This window comes from Anopheles coluzzii, chromosome 3, assembly GCF_943734685.1.
Source record: "Anopheles coluzzii chromosome 3, AcolN3, whole genome shotgun sequence".
NCBI lineage: Eukaryota > Metazoa > Arthropoda > Insecta > Diptera > Culicidae > Anopheles > Anopheles coluzzii.
The window spans coordinates 45593631-45614431 of NC_064671.1; the positions used below are offsets into that span (position 1 = coordinate 45593631).

General features: G+C 41.5%; 2 protein-coding genes across 2 annotated transcripts; both read left to right on the forward strand.

The window, feature by feature from the left end:
* The first annotated feature begins 3723 nt into the window (after window positions 1–3723).
* Window positions 3724–15705, forward strand: LOC120957474 (transcription factor SOX-3-like). The gene is made up of 3 exons (XM_040379694.2): window positions 3724–3822; window positions 4652–4989; window positions 13845–15705. The coding sequence occupies exons 2-3, from the start codon at window positions 4817–4819 to the stop codon at window positions 15700–15702; spliced, it is 2031 nt and encodes a 676-aa protein (XP_040235628.2). The 5' UTR covers window positions 3724–3822; window positions 4652–4816; the 3' UTR covers window positions 15703–15705.
* LOC125907237 (protein roadkill-like) lies at window positions 15703–18843 on the forward strand (the record flags this gene model as incomplete). The annotated part of the gene is made up of 1 exon (XM_049608352.1): window positions 15703–18843. A coding segment is annotated over one exon (1260 nt), but the record flags the coding sequence as incomplete, so codon positions are not given.
* Between the last annotated feature and the right edge of the window lie 1958 nt (window positions 18844–20801).

The following is a 20801-nucleotide window of genomic DNA, read 5'->3' on the forward strand; positions in this document are numbered from 1 at the left end:
AGTCCTGCAAGGATAGCGGAGGGCAGAGGGCGTTTTGATGGTGTTTCGCAAACAATTCATCCCGCAACAAGCAGAGGGAACTTAATGAAGGGCTGCGCGGTTAAGGCAGAAAGTGAATTGAGGCAATATTCAATGCGCACAGTGTGACGAGGAAATATGACGGTGTCAGTAAGTTGATCTTCAAAAAGGATATACATATGAGGGCTTAACACGCATGGTAAATATTTTCATATTTACATATTTGGTCAGGGTCGCTCAGTACGATGGCAAGTCATGTATAAAACAAAAGCACGATTTTATTACATATATGGATACGTATGCATTGAGTAAACAAACGTATGCATCAATATATTAACTAATGAGTTTAAACGATCCATGTGTTATAGCAATTAATGAAAATATTGCGAGGCTAGTCTATGCTATTATAGATCATCATTGCCCTTACAACGATTGAAGAGGTATGAAGTCTTAAGTCTTATTCCTGAAGTGATGAATGAATTCATTGAAAAATCTATTGCAATCTTCCGTCTTTCTCTCTATTTCATCTATCTAAATCTATTTCAATATCTCTCTATTTTATTTATGAATGGCACCCCTGTAAGTGAGCTCATTTCGAGGAAGGCATTCAACGGTTAGCTTCAAATTGAACGAGCTAGAGAAAAAGTGTTTTTTTTTTTTAAACTGAATTGTATTCTATTTCATCCTCAGAAAGACCACTGTAAAAGACCAGAGCGGTAAAGGAAGGTAAACACACACACACATCATTGATTGTCTCAGTTTTCGTCTCCTACCCACGGTAGGATGCCGTAATTTACCAGGAAAAAGTTCACAGAATGGTGGAATAATGCTTCAGACAAAGCAAAAAGGACTTGAATTATGTTCAAGGATTTTGTTAAATGTCACAAAATCTCCAAAACATAGAAAAGAAATCGATCGGCCCAAAAGGGGCCATTCCAATGCATTATTCACATTCCCACCGGATATATGGTATGATCGGTTTAAGTTGAGCAGCGCCGTTTTTTAAAGAAATGAACGAAGTGGACCGAACAGTAAAGTTTTTTTTTACTTTTTCAATCTGAAGCATAACATGTATGTAATGGCATTAAACAGCATTGAAATAATAGTTAATTTCAAATCGTATCGATGTTACTTTCCTCTTGAAGCTCAAATGGAGAGTGATTTTTTTGTCATTTATTTTAACCAAAGTAACGTACTTCAAATAAAATAAAAAGGATTTCATCAAGTGAAACCCGTTCACCTGGATAAAGCTTACACTTTCCCAACATCCTGGAACTTCCCATACAGATATTATTCATCAACAATAGTTGAAGCAGAATTTTCCCATACGTTAAAGTGATTCCGTTTACGATCGGCAGTATACGTACCCAGGAGTGACTATAAAACCATAAAGTAATAAAGCATAAAATGGTTAAAAATTTATGACACAGAAAAACGGTTCAAAATCAAAAAGCACCAGTCGTAAACCGGAGCATCGGATAAAACCATTCATTCTATGTACGCAGAAAATGAAGGGTGAACGATGTACGGTGGTAGTCGTAATGATAAAAGTGATATTAAACAACGAACCATCCGCGGGTGCTCGCTACAAGTAAGGACAAAGAAAAATTTAATGCTCTCCAAGAGTCAGCACACACTGCTCTAAAAGAAAGTGGATAGTTGCAAGATTATTTCAAACTGTCCAGTTTTGTTCCTCCTCCAGGGCGAATGTGAATGTAAGTAAAAGATCACAAATCAAAAGCTTTATCAGTGGTTTGCTTATTTTTGGCGAGTCATTGAAATTAAAAAGGATTTATAGTTGAGTTCATTTGTTGATGTATTACTAACATTTTAAAATGAGATTGATTAGAACGGAATGATGTTTCCAGTAGGTAGCTAGTAATAAATAAAAAATGCGTATACGTAGTTTACGACCAATTTGTTAAATAAATAAATAAAAAAACAATACAAACAAGTGAATCCTTGTTTTAGATTTATATTAAGAGAGACCCTAGGAATGACCAAGAAAATGAAATTTCTTCGCGAGATAAAGAAAACGAAAGAAATACGCAGCTACAGCAAATTACTCAAAAGAAGGCACAGTAAATAAAGCGTGCACCACTTGCCATCGCATAATTGCTGCATTCCCATCCGAAACCAGCAGTAGCAAAGATTTGCTTCCCCGGACCACTAATTCATTCACTTTACCCAATCCACATCAATCTTGATTGGGATGGGCTATAGTTTCTTCTTCCCCTGGAAAGAATTGTGTCGGCGCGGCACAAGCATAAGGAAATGTGCAAACATTGCAAAATCTTCTCACCATTCACCTCTCAAGCCGATGATTAACCAGCCAATTCGGAACCGTCGTGAGATGGCTGTTTTATTCGCCGATTCGCCAGCACATCTTCGCATCCTGTCTGCGTTCGCATCAATTCAGCCCGATCTTGGTGAGGAAGAAGTGAACGTGACAAATAATTGGAAAATTGGTATCGCTTACGCTATTCTCCAGCGCAAACACCCAAACCACAGCGTCATTCTGTAGATTTCATTTGCTCTACCTTTTTTCAACTAGCTTTGTTTGCTGGTGCAACGGTTTGCTTGTAGGGGGTAGACCGTTTCGCATCGGTCAGCTTCTTGCAACAATGGGAAAATTGTTTCATCCTCGTTGATTATATTAACGCTGACTAGGTTTTACGATATTTTGCGGCACCCGGGCATGTTTCAATCAATCCCTTCTCAGGACTATGCGTTTCATTTCTGCAGCGGTTTGGCAATTCCTATCACATAGTTTCAAGTTGTGCAGACTCTTACTGAGCATTACTTCTGTAAATACATGCCTCAAACAGATCTCCAATAAAAATCCATTCATCTAATTCTAAAAAAAACAATATTTTACCTTCTGTATGAACGCATGGCCAAAAAGTGACAATAAAACTGCTGCACGCACGATATTACCAAAAATAATGCTTTTACTCACTTACCATGCAATGAAGGAAGCTTTCCGATAAAGGCCATTTTCATCGTTTCCAACATTATCCATAAACGATCTGCGAATGAGTGTATCAGCCATCTGTAAAGCTCCATCACACACCGTTGAAATACTGGCACAGGAAAAGAGGAACCATTTTTGCTGAAAAACAATATAGCTAGTCAATACGTGCAAATAGGTTACGGTTACGAAAGCCACTCACATCACTTGTAATCATCGTGTGTGTGTCCCTGTGTTTCTAGCTTTACTCCAATACAGATTTGCTAATTAGAGACCGTTTTTCAGCGGCACTGTCTATTCTTGTAGCTTTAAACATTATAAAACTCTTTTTATCACAGCAATGCAACAAGATTTGGTATGAATCAATGAACCGGCACCGCACAATTGTAGGCCATTTTCTACGATCGCGTATTGAAAACAAAAGCCGTTTGTTATCATCACAAAGCGCATTCGCAACTGACAGCTACAGTGACCTTCAACGGAAAGATCGATGGCAACGATTTTTTGTTTGGTTTTTAACGCATGTTATTCCTTCGTTACTGTCCAAAATTTTAAACAAAATTTCGGAAGAGAATAAAGTACTTAAACATTATACTTAACATTGTTGGGATGTTTTTTTTTCGCTATTTTACGATAGTCAAATTTCCCAAACACCTGCATGTATTGATCTTGGTCAATCAAGGTGCCGGATCTGTTGGCCATCATGCGATGCCGAGCAAAGAAGTGTCAATCAAAGCACACACCGAACAGTTTTAGCAGGAAGTGCCACATTGTTTCAGAAGGATTGAAGAAAGGTCAAGTTTCTTTTGTTAAGAGCGGATTGATTGAAGCAGGTAAGCATGCGTTCTGAATTGCCAGGCCATATTTAATACCGAAAACAATATGAAAGTGTGCATTTAAATCGGTTTCTTCTAAGACAAACTAATTCAAGGGATTAATGTGCCTAGTTTGTTTGTTTTCTTTTGCGTGCAGTGCTGCTTACCACGCAATTACGTTCATGGCATAATTGTAGGTTATATATTAATTCCTTTACCATGTGCACTTTATCCGCAATTATGTATACAACTTTATACAACTCTATATCATGAATCGTTTGGCGTTGTGAACGATTGTAGCCAATGTTGTTGAAATTAAAAATGCATAGAATGTTTTGTTATTACGTAACATTTTTCCCGGTCGGATACACATTCAAGGTCATTCATTAGCACGCGGCCGGGTCTGATCGTAGAAATGACGACACAATCGAGCATGGCACAATACCAGCTATGACAAACTTTCATCCAGCTCCGGAAGGGAAGACGAAGATATTTTCAGAACTTTCTTTTGAGAAGGAAAATGCCTTTTTTTAAAACTAATAATCCTTAAACTTCAGCATCGTGTTCGAACCTTGTCAAAGTGTGAGTTTGATGTATGTATATTAAAAACATTGCTTTGATTTACCTTCTTCTTGTACGTAACATTGTAATTCGTAAATTCATTTAAAGAGCACGTGCCCATCCATCTCAAAACCCATCTCATAAACAAAATCTTTGTCTTTCGCATTCGTATTAAATTGTCTTGTATATAAAATGGGAAATTATTTTTATATCAAATACGTGTGAACAATAATTGCTACACCTTATACCCTTATTTTTCTCCATCTATTCCTTTTCTCTTTTTCAGGCCTTGGATAAATCCATATCTTTTTTTTTTTTGCTTGGCCACGTACAGTGTACATCTTTAGACCAAAACAATTTTTTTTAATTTTCACTAAAATACACCCCTGGTTTCAACCGAAGCTTGTTCCGTAGAGTACTAGGCAGCCTGTAAGAAGCCCAAGAAAGGAAGATGTTTGAATCAGAAGACGAGGATGTTCTGGAAACGGTGCTGCGCTATCAGCTTCAGCAGCCTGCATTGTCACCCATAACTACTACGATGGCTAGCGTCGCTGAAAACAACATCTTTAGCAATGATAACGCATTTTTCTCCAATATCTTGCTTCAAAAGTTGGCCCTGTTAAGGTATGTAGACTCAATAATCGATAAATTAGCTGGACTAAAGCACATTGCAAACGGTATTTGTTGTTGCTTGCCATTGTGGGAAATATGTGTCAAACAGATGTAACGTTTGCTCTGCTCCTGCTGCTCATCTTAATCCCCACGTGTTCTATACTTGAGTATCAAATCGTCCCACGCCCGGGAAACAAGGAATCACGAGTAGTCCGAGCGCCTGTGACAGTACTAGCAATAGGCAACACAAGTCGATTTGTTGACTTTATCGATCATTTCATTGGCATGCCGAATGGATTTTACCAATGAATACGAACATTTGGCAAAGGGTAGAGAATGGAAAAAGAAGGGCGAGAAGAAGGGACTCTTCAATTGCTCTTGTAAAGTTAGAGCTACTGCTGCTGCTGGTGATGATGATCTGCCGCGAACGTTGTCGATGATGAGCCGTTTTTGAAATGCGCAAACATTACACCACTGGTAGATGGCGGTGCCCTTCTATGGCTGCCAGCCGCCAGAGAATGGCCGCCTGTATGAATGAATGGATGAACCGGGGGCCCCCTTCGGAACATTGAACCTATAAACACGGCTCTGAATGACTATCACACCTGCGGAACAAAAAGCTTTAGATCGGACACTGGCGGATTACACCAGCCTTTCGATGAATGAAATCTGGGTCTTTCTGTTGTGTTATTGTGGGTGAATGGGTCTGGATACTCGAACCAGACATCTTTACGGTTAGCAATTTGCCAGCATAAAATCAATGCTAAACCAGGCAGTATGTAAAGAAACGTGCTGCCGTTTCCGTGTATTGGCAACACAACGATAGGAGAGCGTTGTGTTCCGCATGTGTGAAACGAAACAAAACAATAACAAAGCTGTATGCATTTCAGTCGCGCTTGTGGCTTTTTGCCGCAAAACAGACGACCTTTACCATTCAAAAGAACTAAGACACACAAGAGTAGGTTAGTGTTATTGTATGAAAATTGTTCTGTTGTTTGAGACAAGCAAACCGGGGCTTGCTTCAATTTTGTAATGCATAGTATAGGGCGTGGTGCTTTCTAGGCGTTCCATTGCTATGCAATATTTGAACATCAATAGTATTGTATTGGTATAGGTCATAAAACTGCAAAGTGCTGGAAATATAAAATAACGGCGAGAAGGTGAAAGTGGTTAACAGGACGTTCTGCTCCTTACGGTAGATACTGTGCATATGTGCGCGAAATACGGCTTTTAAAAGAATTTAAATGGTTGAACTTAATCTATACTCACTGGTTTATTGCACTTTTTAAGAAAGTACATCAGAAGGACGAGTTGTTATTTTGCATTGCCGTATTATATTCCTATGATGAACCGGGGTCATACTTATAACATATAGCATGTTTAAACAATATAGCATGTAGAGAAGGGATTAAATTTTGTTACATCAAATCGACCAGGACAAATGAAAGATGATAAATTAATGGATAAACTTGAATTTCATACTGATTAGAATTTTTAAAAAGAATGTCAACAATACAAGCTTGATCACTGTTCTAGTGTGCTTAAAAGAACGTTTTTTATGTTCATTTGAGTAGGAGAAATCGATACCGCCACTTGTCTTTGATCTTTACGAAAGGTGTGGTCATTTATTAACGTTTAGACGTCACCAAGGCATACTCTAGTGGCCTATGTATATTTGTGTACATGATGTTAGTTAGTTTTTCTCATAATCATGTGCTAATGGAGTAAGGTTTTGCTATCCTTAGCCGGGCATTCAACTGTAAGCTCTTTGCAATATTAACCTTTCACCGTTTGTGGCAAGAGAAGAAGGAGCTCAAAGCATGAGAACATGTTGCTTGCTTTAGAAGCTTAGTGCCGTTGGAAACGTGGAAGCAATTTAAAATACTAATTAATCAATCAACTTAATTAACCGAACATGATAATTTTTCATTCTTGCTTCGAAGGTTCCAACTTCCTTCTCCTCTTCCGCATGGGAAGGTGGTGGTACTACATGGCTACCCTAAGGCCCGTACTTATTTTACCCCGCTAACAAAGAAAAAAGATGTTTTTTACTGACCTATTAGAAAGCCCACAGTGTGCACGGGTTAGCATGAGACGTATGGGTCTCTGAAGAAGTTCGCATGGTAAGCGAGAGGGAAAAAAGTCGAGGCAATTTTTCATCGCTCTCTTCATACATCAGCGCTGTGCAGTAGTGTTACAATTGTACGTAGGATAGTTGATTAATTATTCTTACGGGAGATTTTTTTTTCTTCTTATAGCAACAACCTTTATCCTACTTCTAGTGGTCATCAAGCAGCACCACGAAATGTTATCAATTTAATCATTGAATAGTCGAATCGAAGATTCTTTTTACCGGAGATTGAAAAGTTCACCATTTTCTTGTACCCAAAATCCCTTTCCGTTAATTACTTTTGCTAATTACCAATATATTTCATTTCTTCATTCGAACCAAACAGATTAAGATTCATTACAATATCTGCCCTGCCGGGTGTACACCGTCAGCTTTTCGTTCAACCCAGGACGTAACCTAAGTTTGTGTTTGTCTTGCAGAAGACGTTTAGTCGTGTGGGCTAACCATTTCCGTCTTAACTGCGCTGTCCACGTGTATGGTTGTGTTTTTATTCAACACACCTTCCTATTTAACTTTTTGCGCATGAGCTCTTAGTGTTGGATGGATGGCTGGATGGATTATTTTCTTCATCATTTTTATATATATTTTTTTTATTGTTTTTTTAGCTCGCATTCCTTTTCGTCTCGAGTCTTAGGTTTGCTCTTCTTATGAAAATTATGCTACTGGCTGTACTACGATGCTACTTCATAGCGGTTTCTTCCCTTAATATCTGGTACAAGACGCTTTCAGCTGAGAAGTTTTCGGTGTGTCGCTTCTTTTATTTTATTCACTAGCTCTTTTTTTCATTTTCATTACAACGAGCTTTCTTTATTTTATAAAGACATTGTACCAGCGGTGAGGAAGAAGGTATCAGGCGAGGAATAAAAAAAACTAAATCATAAGGGTATGGAGAGCAACTGGCAGAAAGCTCAGGCAGGCATTTGATGGTAGAAAGCAAAACGAAGGACGAACTAAAAAACAAAACCATCTAAAGAAACGTTTACGGTTTACTTGTGGCTTGAAGCCATCGTCAACGTCGTGGCTGCGCTGCGCCCGCCGGTAATGGTCGGTTCGGTAATGACTATGGTTAATTTTTTTTCTTGGCTAGGGTTCCCGTTTTGCCAGTCTACCACTACTCCCCCTTACCCATAGCGTTGTTTCTTTGTGGTACATCTGTTAAAGTCCAGTGGCTTGCGTTTGTTTGCCGGAGGTCTATTTTATAATGATTTGTTTCGGTAAAGGTAAGCTTGTAACAGCGAAAAGCTACCGGAGTGAGCGGAGGTTCCTTTTTTTTAAGCAGTGACTAATGGGGACGCTTGGAGTATTGGGAAAGATTGGAAGAAATAAAGGGGAAAATGTCGGTGGTGGTTCGTTCCGGGTTTGGCACTAATAGCTAGTTAGCGTGGCTTAAAGGAGGAGAGGGCCGATTAGGGAACGCGTCGAACGAGCTTCAGAAAGATTGAGTACTAAAGAGGAGGGTGTACGCTCGTGGGCAGCTACAAATATTGCTTTGTCCTCAAGTTGAACAAACGTGCAGTTAGTTTTATGAATGTGCGTATGAGATGAGCGTGAGAAATCGCCGTTCGGTAGGACATATAACGCACCATATCATATTGCACTGAAGGTTTAGACGTGTGGTATTTTGTGTGTTTTGTCCTTAGTTGAAAAACTTTTTTTTTTTTCAATGAGCTTTGCTTTGATGCTTAGTATAATGATTTAAATTAGCATATTACTTATTATGATATATTATTGACAGATTTATTGGAACGTGTATTCTCATTTTATAATGTTTTATGTAATAGCGATCATCAACTAAAAATAGTATCAGACCTTAAACTATTTATTAGCATTTATTATTTTTCTTCTTCTTTGGTTCAACAATCGTTGTCGGTCTAGGCCTGCCTGTATCACTTGTGGGGTTGGCTTTCAATGACTTATTGATTACACCACCCCCCCCCCCTCCCCCCTAGGCGGGATAGTAACAGTCCCACGTATGGCGGCATGGTCCATTTGGGACTTGAACCCATGACGGGCATGTTACTAAGTCGTACGAGTTGATGACCAAGTGACCAGCTATTTTTATTATCAGCCTTTGCGCTTACCGAATTATTATTAGCTTTTTTAACTTAGCGTTTGCAACATCAATAAACAGGTAACGAGGTACAAACTTTACCATTTCGATCGCTTTTCACATCTATCAAATATTCATGTACGTAGTACGGTAATGTTTCTTACTATTTACTGCTTAACACTACTTATTGTTATGTATATTTTTCATTAAAGTGACCCCTTAAGTTATAAACAACGCTTATATTTTACCTATCCATCGATACACGAAAAATAACGCCACGAATCTGTATGAAAAAGGTCTGTCGTTTAGAGGAATAGGAGCTGTGTTTTTTATAGTATTTGTAGTGCAACGTGTTACGATTGAGATTTTTTTTGAACTTGTAGATATTCTATCCTTTTTAGGTTAGTGCATCACTGCAAACATTGTGTCGTTCAATTATCAGTGTTGATATCCGTATGGAAAGAGGATTAACATGCTAACATTTTCCTGCGATACATGCATTTTTGCATTTTTAAGCTATACCCTAGGCCGAAGAAAACATGTGAGATGGTGTTTCTATATCCACCAAAAAAGTACAAGGGTTCTTTCTGTATTGTTTTTCGAGTTGCCCTTGTACACAGACCCCGTCTATTTGCTCTTTCTTTAGGGCATACGGTGACTTACATAAATGCAGGAAGCTAGATGCAAACATGTTTCTAGTGCTTTATTGAAATGTATTAGAAGCATTGAATGAATGATAATTACGTGAATCTAATCGTGTACAAAGCGAAGAAGCACATGATAATTCATTGTTAAACCTCACAAGCAAGTTTTGTGCTAATTGTCATTATTGCTATGAGAGCCAGCTATTTTGTGAAGTCAAAACTCTAACCACAATAGCTACCAAAAAGATTATGCGATAGTGGTTTTAATTATACAAACATGTGACGATGATAGAAAGACTTTCTTAAAATAAAGTAAACAACACTCGCAAGCGATTGAATAACGAATTTGTATTTTGGCAATAGATACAACTGCAGGCTAACGAGTTAAAGACAGTGTCAACCTTCACGGGCTTTGTAGTGCTTCTGGATACAGAAGCTGTAGTGTCACTAAGGAAAAGTTGAGTGAAAGTGTTTTTGTCTGCTGCTTTGTTTCATATGTGCGCCTGTTGATTCTCCATTCATCGTCCTATAGAAGGACATTTTCGGGTACACAATCAACAATAAACACCGAACTCTGCTCCGCACGAGCGAAGGGGACGTAAGAAGTGTTTATTTGCTTGTACGGAGCGAAGCCATACTTCACTTCGCTACTGTTGTCGGCACTACACTACTCGCTCCGTCACATTCGATCTTTTTACTTCTATTGCACGAGATCCTTTGCCTCTCTTCCCGCTTCTTTCTATTTTGGATGGGTGGGTATTTGGGTAAACAGGATTACATGATCAGTTGCACTGCTTGCAGTGCGCCGGTTTGCAAACACACCATCATCTCACCGTGGCCCCTGTTTGGTTGTCGCATTTTACGGTTTGTTATAGTTGTACCATGCATACAGTTGTTGCAGGATAACGCACGCAATAGGATACGGTGGTGTGTCTTTGATGAAGCCCTATTAAAGTTTTGATGTTGTTGTCAATTCGTTATTGTAATGTGTGACGTCATGCATCCACCGTCCATAGACGGTCATCGGTTTAAACATTGGAATTTACATGCTACTCTATTTAAATATCAATTTATTTATGTTTTTTCTATATTAAAGAATATCTTAGTGTAATTTAAAATATAATAACATTCATTGTTTTAAAAATAATTTTTTTTTATCATCTCGTTTTTGAGTGCAAATTAAAAAAAACAATTCAATGAACGATTACTTAGCAAATGAAACATAAAAATGTCCATGAATGATTCATATTATGATTGTTATTGTTATTGCTATTATTTAAATTGTTATCATCATTTCATCATCAACGTCGCTACGCGCTCATCGTAATTGTGGCAAAACGTGGAAATGCTGTGTTGCAATAAGTAGATTGATTTTTATTTCCACTCCCTACTAAGGTTGCTCTCGTGGTCTTGTTTTTTTTCGCCTCTTCAATGCAAGTTCAAACCTATCATCAAATCCTCTTGTGTTGTTTTTTTTATGTAAGGAATAAGAAATCAATGAACGAACCAGAGGGTGGCTGTCACGCTCTAAAGGCGAATGTGAAGGCGAAGAGAGTGGTCGAGGGGAAGCAAAAGGAATGTGGCGTTTTGGAAACGATTGGAAAATTCCTCTCGATCGATCAATACAATACCGTCGGTGATGTTCAACTGGAACACTACGGCATAAAGTATATGCCTTTTGCGTACATGTGCGATACGCTCTCAAAATATTGTCCCGCTGCACGTTAGAAGATTGTGGTGAAATGTTTCTATCACCAAAACTCTGCTGTACGTCGAGCCAAGGACATCGAATGCACGGAACAGAAAAGGTATGATGAATGGTGGATTGGTATGGTCTGCGCTCGAATGAATGATGCTATTTTATAGCACACAGCACAGCCAAAGATCCTGCGTAACGCAATTGTGAAAGTGAGTTTACGGTGCACTGTTTCATTCGCACCGCCATGTTTGCATAACGTTGTCATCTCAGTAGCTGATTTTTATAGCAACATCATTTCTAAGGGTGTAAAACTTGGCAACGTTGTTTGCAACCCCTAACGTACCATAAAACATGTCTTGCTGCATGTAGCCACGCCTCTTGCCAAAGCTGGTCGTTTTTTTGTTCATAGTATGAACGCGTGTTTGCTTTCCAGGCAGAGCGGTATACTGCGCTACCCCGTTGCAGCCAGATTGTCTGGCATGGCTTGGGTCGGGTCGCGGTCAGTAGTGAGTGGAAGCGAGAGCAAATGATACCCTGACGCTTTGTCGGAACTTACCTGTGCCGATTCGTGCAGCTGTCTTGCCAGTGCGCACCCTTAGCGAGACCGAGAGGTTTGGTGGTGTGATGATTATGCTACTTCTCACAACTTTACGCACACTCTCAGCAGTTTCATATTTATGCTGTGAGAGCATCGCGCTCTGTTAAGAGTGTGTTGGTGGGGTAGCGGTGTAGGCCGCCGAAGATCTCTCACTCTGATTGGTCCCGTATCGTCCCTAGAATTGTTGGAGGGGATGCCTGCACGGGTTACACGGCACTCGGACAGACCCGATGCTCTCGGTTCGGTGCTCCGCTCGCTCTTCTCCGCTCATCCGCGTCACACCGAACGTGATGCAGAGTACGCAGCAACATACTCCAATAGTGCGGAGGCTTATCCTACTCGCAACCTGAAGAACCCTTGTGACCTGGCTGGCCTGTCGCGCGCTACCTTCCCCGTGTCTCCTCTGTGTGTGGATAGATGTGTTCGGCCCGGTTCCGTTCCGTGAGTTTGTATGTGTGGGTTCTAGCGTGACAGCACTCCTCGGTTGGTTGGGTTGTGCCGGGAGAAACGACCACAGAAGCACACGCTTTTGCTACGATTTTTGAAAACGCTCGGGGTTCGGTACAAGCTTCGCCACGAACGAGCCCTCATAGTAAAACGGAAAGGTGCTGCGTTCGCAAGTGTGTCGTAATTCTCTCGCGTTTCGGTCCCCGGTGGTTAGGCATCGCGTCCGCTCCGCACGTTACTGATTCCGCGGCGGTATATTGACGTATTTTTGCTAAAGGGTCAGAGCTGCAACACTTCAGCCCGCGTGTTATTTATCGCTTAAGGCATAAAGAAAGGCACCGATGTTGTTGCCTTCTCAGTGAGCCGTGTGTAAAAGTGGATCATGAGTTAATGTTAAGACGAAATTTGATTCGTTGAAAAAGCATCACTCGAGTTTTTGGAAGACTAACATATGCCATGTGGACGTGATCATCGTAAACATTAAGCTCATTAGGGTGTTGCATCCAGTACGCCTCAGTGCAGAGAGTAATCAGTGCAATCAGTGAACTGTTGTTGTCTGGAATTTCATAACCTTGTGGTAAATGTGTCAGTTTATGCGTCAATTCTAGTGGTGCGATGAAGACCAAGACACAAGAAACAGGAAGGGATTCATACATTTTTACACCGAATCCTGTAAACACAAATAATTAATTCAATAATTATTGTAATCATCCAAGGCAATCCCCACGAATAACAAGTACAACCTCTCCCCGTGCCTAGTGTCTATTTAAATGTATGTATGTGTGTGAGTGTATGCTCGAATACTGCTTCTGATGCAGTCTGGAATCTGGCACTCCTGAAGGCTTAAGTTGAGCGAGTGCAAACGGTGAAATGTTTGAGTGATTGAAGAGCTTTAGAGAGTTTCGTCCTTTGCTTGGAAAGATACTGAATAGTGTCTGCGTTAGCTAATCCAATATCCATAGATCGAGGAAGCATTGGATGTCTGCTTGAAAGGATGTTTGACTCCAGTGCATGCGCTAAAGGGTAAATTGCCTGCTTATAAGGTGATGTCTGTAACTGAAAGATAGTGCTTGCATTGTATGATCGATCGAAAATGTGTTGCTGAATGCCGTGTGTTATCAAAACAATAGGAGCATTGCAAAAGAGCACAATGTCTGTTATGCTAGTACGTGGCTCGCGCTTTTTGTAATTGATCTCATGTTTGTGTGTGAATGTGTTACTTTTCGGTGTTGGATTTTTAATGAGCCTGGAGTATTATAATATAATTCGCGATATATTTTGAAACTGTTCGTCTCCAGACACAGTGGACTCTTCAACCACGTTAGTGAAACGGGGCAGGCGGCTGCAAGCACCTCAGGTGGCACTGCCACTGTTGTGGAGAATTACAACGACGACGACGGCGACAACGACAACGGCTGCGGCGGCGGCGACTACGACGACGACGACAACGACCAGCAAAATAACATGTTGACCATGGAATCTGATATGAAAGGGGGTGGCATTCTACATGCCACAATGCCCCCGCACCACCCATCGTCTCTGCATGGCCACAGTACCTCGCCGTATGGGGCGCTGGGATCGCTAAGCATGATGAACACCGGTCTGTCGCAGCTTTCCTCTCATCAGACGTCTGCCGCACAGCAACATCACCTGCTCGGGGGCGGTGGTGGTGGACATCAGCAACACCATATGAGCCACGGTTTGAGCAGCAACAACAGCAGCAGCAGCAGTAACAACAACAACAGCAGTGGCTACGGAAGCCCCCTGCAACAGCCGGTGTCCGGTCTGAGTCCGACCGGTCTCGTCTCAGGGCAAGGACACTCGCAGCACAGTTCGCCGACGGGAATGACTACTACTGGCCAGCATCACATTACCGCTGGCGGTGGCCACCATCACCATCATCACGGTACCGGTGGACTGTTGGGTGTGAATCACAACAACAACAACACGAGCAAAGCAGCCCAGCAAAACGCCGATCGCGTAAAGCGACCCATGAACGCATTCATGGTTTGGTCCCGAGGTCAACGGCGAAAGATGGCCTCCGACAACCCGAAGATGCACAACTCGGAGATCTCAAAGCGACTTGGGGCGCAATGGAAAGACCTGTCCGAGACGGAAAAGCGCCCATTTATCGACGAGGCGAAGCGGCTCCGTGCGGTACACATGAAAGAGCATCCGGACTACAAGTACCGGCCGCGCCGGAAGACGAAGACGTTGACGAAAGCCAAGGAAAAGTATCCGCTCGGTGTGGGCTCGTTGCTGGGCGCTGGACAAACGAACGAGGGCAGCGGGATGCGCGGAAGTGGATCGTCGACCACATTGGCCGCGCAGCAGGCGGCAGCAGCAGCGGCTGCGGCGGCAGCAGCCGCAGCGAATCGTGATATGTACCACCAGATGCCTCCAAATGGCTATATGCCAAATGGATACACGATGATGCACGATCCTTCATCGGCGGCAGCTTACCAGTCTCAGCAGCACTACATGAGCAATTACCATCACCACCACCGGTACGAAATGGGGCAGATGGCGGCTGCGGCAGCAGCTTCCGGCACTACGGCTGGATCCCTGAACAGTTACATGAACGCCGGTTACGGTGGAATGTACGGTGGAGGAAGCGGTGGAGGCGGAGGAGGTACCGTATCTGGTGGTCAAACCTCTCCCTACGGTGGCAGCGGAGGTGGACTGCAGCAGCCCGGTTCGCCGTACAGTACGACAATCCAGCAGCAGCCCGGATCCCCGTACGGACTAAACCACCAGCCCGGAAGTGCGTTGTCCTGCCAAAGCCACAGTCCCAGTGATTCGAGCGTGAAATCGGAACCAGTGTCACCCAGTCCGATCGCGTCCGCCACCAACAACAACTTAACCATGAAGCGAGAATATATAGTTGGCGGAGGCCACCAGCAGCAATCGACGGCAGCCGATTTGAGTCATTTGATCAACATGTACCACGTTCCGGATATGCAGCAGACGGGTGGTTCAGATTTGCAGCAACATCATCGCAATCATCTAATGCAACACTACCATCAGCATAATAGCAGTGTGTCGCCCGATCTTCAATCGCAGCATCAGCACCTTCAGCAGCACCAGCAGGTCCAGCAACAGCAACAACAACAGCAGCAGGTTCTGCGATCTATGGCACCGATCTCACACATGTGAGAGTTGGCCGCAACCGCGACGGACCTCTTGGTGCACCATCATCACCAACAGCAACAGCTTCGTGTGTCGAAAGCACTGGTATCAACATCGCCATCCGCTTCGGTCACTTCGACGGCGTCCACCAACCATCATGCGACTGCGACAGTTGCTGCAGCAACGCCACCATGCAACTCCAGGAACAATAGTAATGACAGCAGTACTGCCGCTGCACTAGCAGGAGGTAATGCCGCCGACCATCATGGAGGTAGTGCTGCCTCTCCAACGGAGGAATCGGTTGCTGCGGTAGCCGTCGTTTCAGGTGGTTCAATTTTCACCAGCAGTAGTAACCTTCATCAACATTCCTTTGACCGATTGCCGCCACTATGTGCATCTCCATTATCCGCATACCGACACCACTCAGGCACATCGTCGTCGGCTGCAGCTATTGGCAATAGCAATAATTGTAGCAACATGATCCTCGCGGGACCTGCTACATCAAATGCAACAACTGCCTCCGCTTCGCTTGGTAGTGCTGGCCTTGGAGCTGGTGGACTCATGTCGTCGACTCCTCATTCCCATGCGGCACTAATCAGCGCCGTAACTCCTGCCCTCGGATTTTCAATAACCAATGGAAACGATGTGCAACCACCGTTGCTTGCTGTGGATCCCGATGATGATGCTCACCATTCTTATCATCACGGCATGCACATGGCACCCTCTCCCCATCATCATCATCATCATCTATATCATCATCATCACCATCACGACTATCATCATCATGCGGCTGCTGCTGCTGCTTTGCTTGGTGGCTTCACGAGTGGAAGTGGTGTTGGTTTGGTCGATTGTGTCAGTGATGGTACCAACTGTGCCGATCGCGAGGACTCAACCGGATTTCTTTCGGTGGCAAGTACGTCCGCAAGCAGTGCTGTTGGGAATTACTGTCTTAGTGCAGGGGTGGACAGTGCGACAGGGTTGGTACAAGCTGTAACGGTGCCCACAGCACTATCGGCGACGCATGATAGCGATGAACCCGGAACAGCTGCTGAGGGTAGATCAATGAATATTGGTAGTGAAATCGGTGTTCTGCGATCGCATGATCGGCCGGCCTCATCGTCTTCGGCTATTTCGATGGCTGCTAGGACGGCTGCTGCAGCAGCAGCGGCCGTTGTTGCTGCCTCGAACCATCACCACCACATTCAACAGCATCCTCCGCCGGATTCGCCATACCATCATCACCATCATCACCATCGTACTTTGCCAATGGATATTTCGGCATTGTAGGGTATGAAGCTTTTACCATTGAACGCTTTTTATTGATTTCCGGTGTAGCTATTGATGGTGGAACTAGTATCCAACCTACGCATGATGAAAAATAGCACAGGAAAAGGTGTTGAAATGAAAACAAAAAGAACAATTTTAGTGATGAGGATTATTCAGGGAGCAGTTAATCTGTTGCATCAAAGAAATCTCTTGAACAATTGAATCATACGTGTAAATATTGAACGCAATCCATCAGTTTTGTCTACTGCTGTAGAATTGAGCTGAGCTCTTTAAAAGACATGCACTAGAGCACTCCGTGTTTTATCACTTCCTGTTGGATGGCACAGAAGCGAACTACTCTCGATACAAGTTGTTTAACGTTAATTCCATCTCGACGTAAATATGAGGTCCAAATGTTGTCCAACGGTTCAGCTACGAAGAGAGGGACTTTTCAAAGTAAGAAAATCGATGAAAGAAGCTCGTCGTCGATCGCAGGGTCGATCGCAAACATAGACAAGCATTGGAGCGCGCAAAGTACGACGTTTTTACGTGTAATGTGTGATATTATTATTTTTTCTTTATTTTGTTTACTTTTCATATATTTTTTTTGTTTAAACGTGGAATATAATGTACAGACTGTACCGAGGAAATCTTATGGCAAATCAGATCTAATATTAATATTACTGTCGATAAATTATCGATGATGTTAGTGAGAGTAGACAAAACTGAACACGAAAGCTTACCTTTTGTTCGGGTAAGTGAAATGTAACATACGAACAAGAACACTTGTGAATAGGTTTTAGTTGTTAGGCTACGTTTCTCTATTCTATCCTGAGCTGCTGTTAGTATAACTTTAAAAAAGATGGACTCGAAGATATGAATTATTTGTAATGGAGAGGCAAATTAGGAACCCAGCACTTTAACTTTTTAGTTCGTTCTATAAAGTCTCTCTTACTCGCTGGGAATGTATTTCTGTAAAAAGCAAGCAAGCAATGTTTATTACGTATCTGCGTACCCAATATTATTATCATTTTCATATAGTAAAGCTTATACAGAATAAGTACAGCGGTGAATTCAAATTCATTGAATATAGATCATTGGTTTGTGGGAGTAGGACAGTCATACGCCTTGATGGCAAATTTCCTTCGCAACTTTTTGCAACTAAAACGAAAAAGAAATGATTCACTTTAACAAATATTCCATTGTTTTCATTAATTTGTTTCGTCTGTTCACAAACATCATTGCCCAGTAAAATCAAAAGTGAGAATTATTTTAGCTGTGTAATACAATATTTTCAATATATTTACCTTTTGAAATTCTCAAATAGAACTGTTTCTCTTTTCGGAAGTGAATCCTTTCTTATTCATGGAGAGATTATTAGAATACAAATTTGTAGTGCGTGAATGCGAGCGAGGCGTTGCAAAAAAGAAAGAAAGTTAGTCAAGTTTGTATGTACAGATGCAGCACAAACCAGGAAAAGAAGTACTGAAAAATACACACAACAAATGAACTATAAATAAAATAGATGAAAAGAAATCACACAAACCAATGATAAAAATATGCACTGTAAAAAAGCGAATTCGAACATGAGCGACATCATCTTTCTCTATAGCTGCCGGGTCCCGATAATAAATAAAAGATCGCTAAAATAAACCGTCGGAATATAAACTGCGCTAGACATGATGTATGTGTACACAAAATATAAACAAAGTACAGATTAGCGAGGCATAGAAGGAAGAAGACAGGTATACAAATTCGGAACAAATGTAATAATACTGTGAACGAAACGACAAAACAAAACAACCCGAACAAGAAACATGTACGATCTGCAAAATTCCAATGTTAACAGAAAACAATGCTACTAAAAAGGATGAAAAATTAGACAAAACCTGTTTTATTTTATATTGTGCTTAGATATTTTGCTTTTATGGGAGGTATGATCGTTGAGAACTTATGGATTTGTTATTGTTTTATGTAGGCATAATTTACAGTTGTATTGGTTTTTTTGCAGTTGCTGTTGAAATATGGTAAGACTTTTTCCCACCGTTTTGTGACTTGAATGCAGTTCTGATTGATGGTGTCTATTTCAGCCATAGGAAAAGCAATCGCTGATAATCGGTAAAAGATCCTGTTGTTGAATGGTGTGTCATACCCTTCTTAAGTGTCGTTCGAGAGTTATCCAGGATTTGGTGGCGTTATAGGAGTTCACGGCGAATGAAATGATCCAAATTCGTCCTGCAGCTTAGAATAGTGACTATATGTGCATATTTTTATTCCTTGTTTCTATCGGTTTGTGGTGCGTTTAAAATTTCATCTATTTTGCAAGTGTTCTGAATTTATTATACTCTGAGTAATTTGGTTGATGGATGATTGTGATATAGTGCTTAATTTGTGCAAGAAATGAACTGAACGTGAACCGAATCGAAAGAATACTAATTTCGCAGCTGCTGTGTTGGGTAAAAATGCGACTGATGGTTAGGGCATTAACCATTACCTTCTCCGTTCTGTAACCAGCGGCTTAACACGCACCGGTGGCAAGCGGCTGAGGAAGTAAAAAGCAAAAAACAAAAAACAAAAACATATGTCCTAAAGATTCCGCATCCCTTTAGGGACCTGAAAAACAACAACTTGATAGTCAAAAAAAAAAGTCAGCATCATGCTTTCGTTTTCTGTGAAATCATCCAAAATAATTTCTGTCGAAAAGTCTACCTCTTATCCACATTTCTATCCGTCGAAAAAGATGAACCAGGGTCCAGCCGTTTCCATCCTACACCTTCTGGGAATTGGCGGAAAATCGCTCGCCATCCGACGGTGAAAAGTGTCCGCACACAAGTACCTCGGAATGCGAGCAAAGCAGCATGTTTGTGAGCAGTAAATGAAACGCAGTGTGTAGGCCACACAATTTGAAATCTTCCTCTAATAATAATCATGACCAACAGTTTTTGGTACATGCCGGTGCAGGGCAGAGTGTGCAGGTAAACATTGGGAATCGTGGACAGCAATTAATTATTGGCTGCTTCCAGTGCATCTGGGAACGTACAACGGCAGAAAAAAAGGAACAGAAAATGAAGCCGTAAAATGCCGTCGGTACCCAAAACCAACCATCACCATCAGTGTCGTGGCATCGGGGTTCGCGGTCGTAGAAAACAGCATGATTGTGCGTTCAGGTGCGAGAGTGATCGCCTGATAGTGATAATAATAATCATGAGGTGTGAGGTTTTTCCTACCCTACGTCCTACTTTTTTCCTTCTCTTCAATGCTGGGTACTACTACTAGTTTTAGATTTTTTGTAACGATTATTTAACACCGTTTTTCACGTGCTTTTGCTTAATAATTGCTATGATAAAAAAGATAAAGTGTTAAACGCCTGGTATATGTTTGCTTTTTGTAGGAGGGCATGCTTGATTTTGTCCCGTACAGTTGGAAACACTTCATCTTATTGGAGCAACGCTATGGAATTAGAGTAGGTTAATGCACCGTAAGCAGAATGTTTATTTTAGTTTGTATTGTTTGTTATATCGAACAGATGTGTCGCAATATTAAAACACTTAAATTCATAATCAATTAATGTATTCGTTTTACAAACACAAGAAATTATGAGTATGTTATTGGTTGCACATAAAAGAGACTTTTTTTACAAGTGACGAACCTAATAACACATGACGTGATGTATCTTTAGCAAAGAGAGTAGCAAATGGGGCATTTTACATACCAATTAAAATACTTTGTAACGGAACTTGTCGTAAAATTCCGATCTACTTTCGTTACCATTTCAAAGCGGGAACACGCGTATCCATTTTAAGAACTATATCGTTTATTTTTTTTGTGTTCGTTCCATTTTATTAACCAATACACTTGGG

Bases quoted from the DNA above. Each gene is read 5' to 3' on its own strand.
- LOC120957474 (XM_040379694.2), top strand. From the start codon at position 4,817: ATGTTTGAATCAGAAGACGAGGATGTTCTGGAAACGGTGCTGCGCTAT. The intron at 4,990-13,844 runs GTATGTAGACTC...GTTCGTCTCCAG, and splicing joins CAAAAGTTGGCCCTGTTAAG to ACACAGTGGACTCTTCAACC.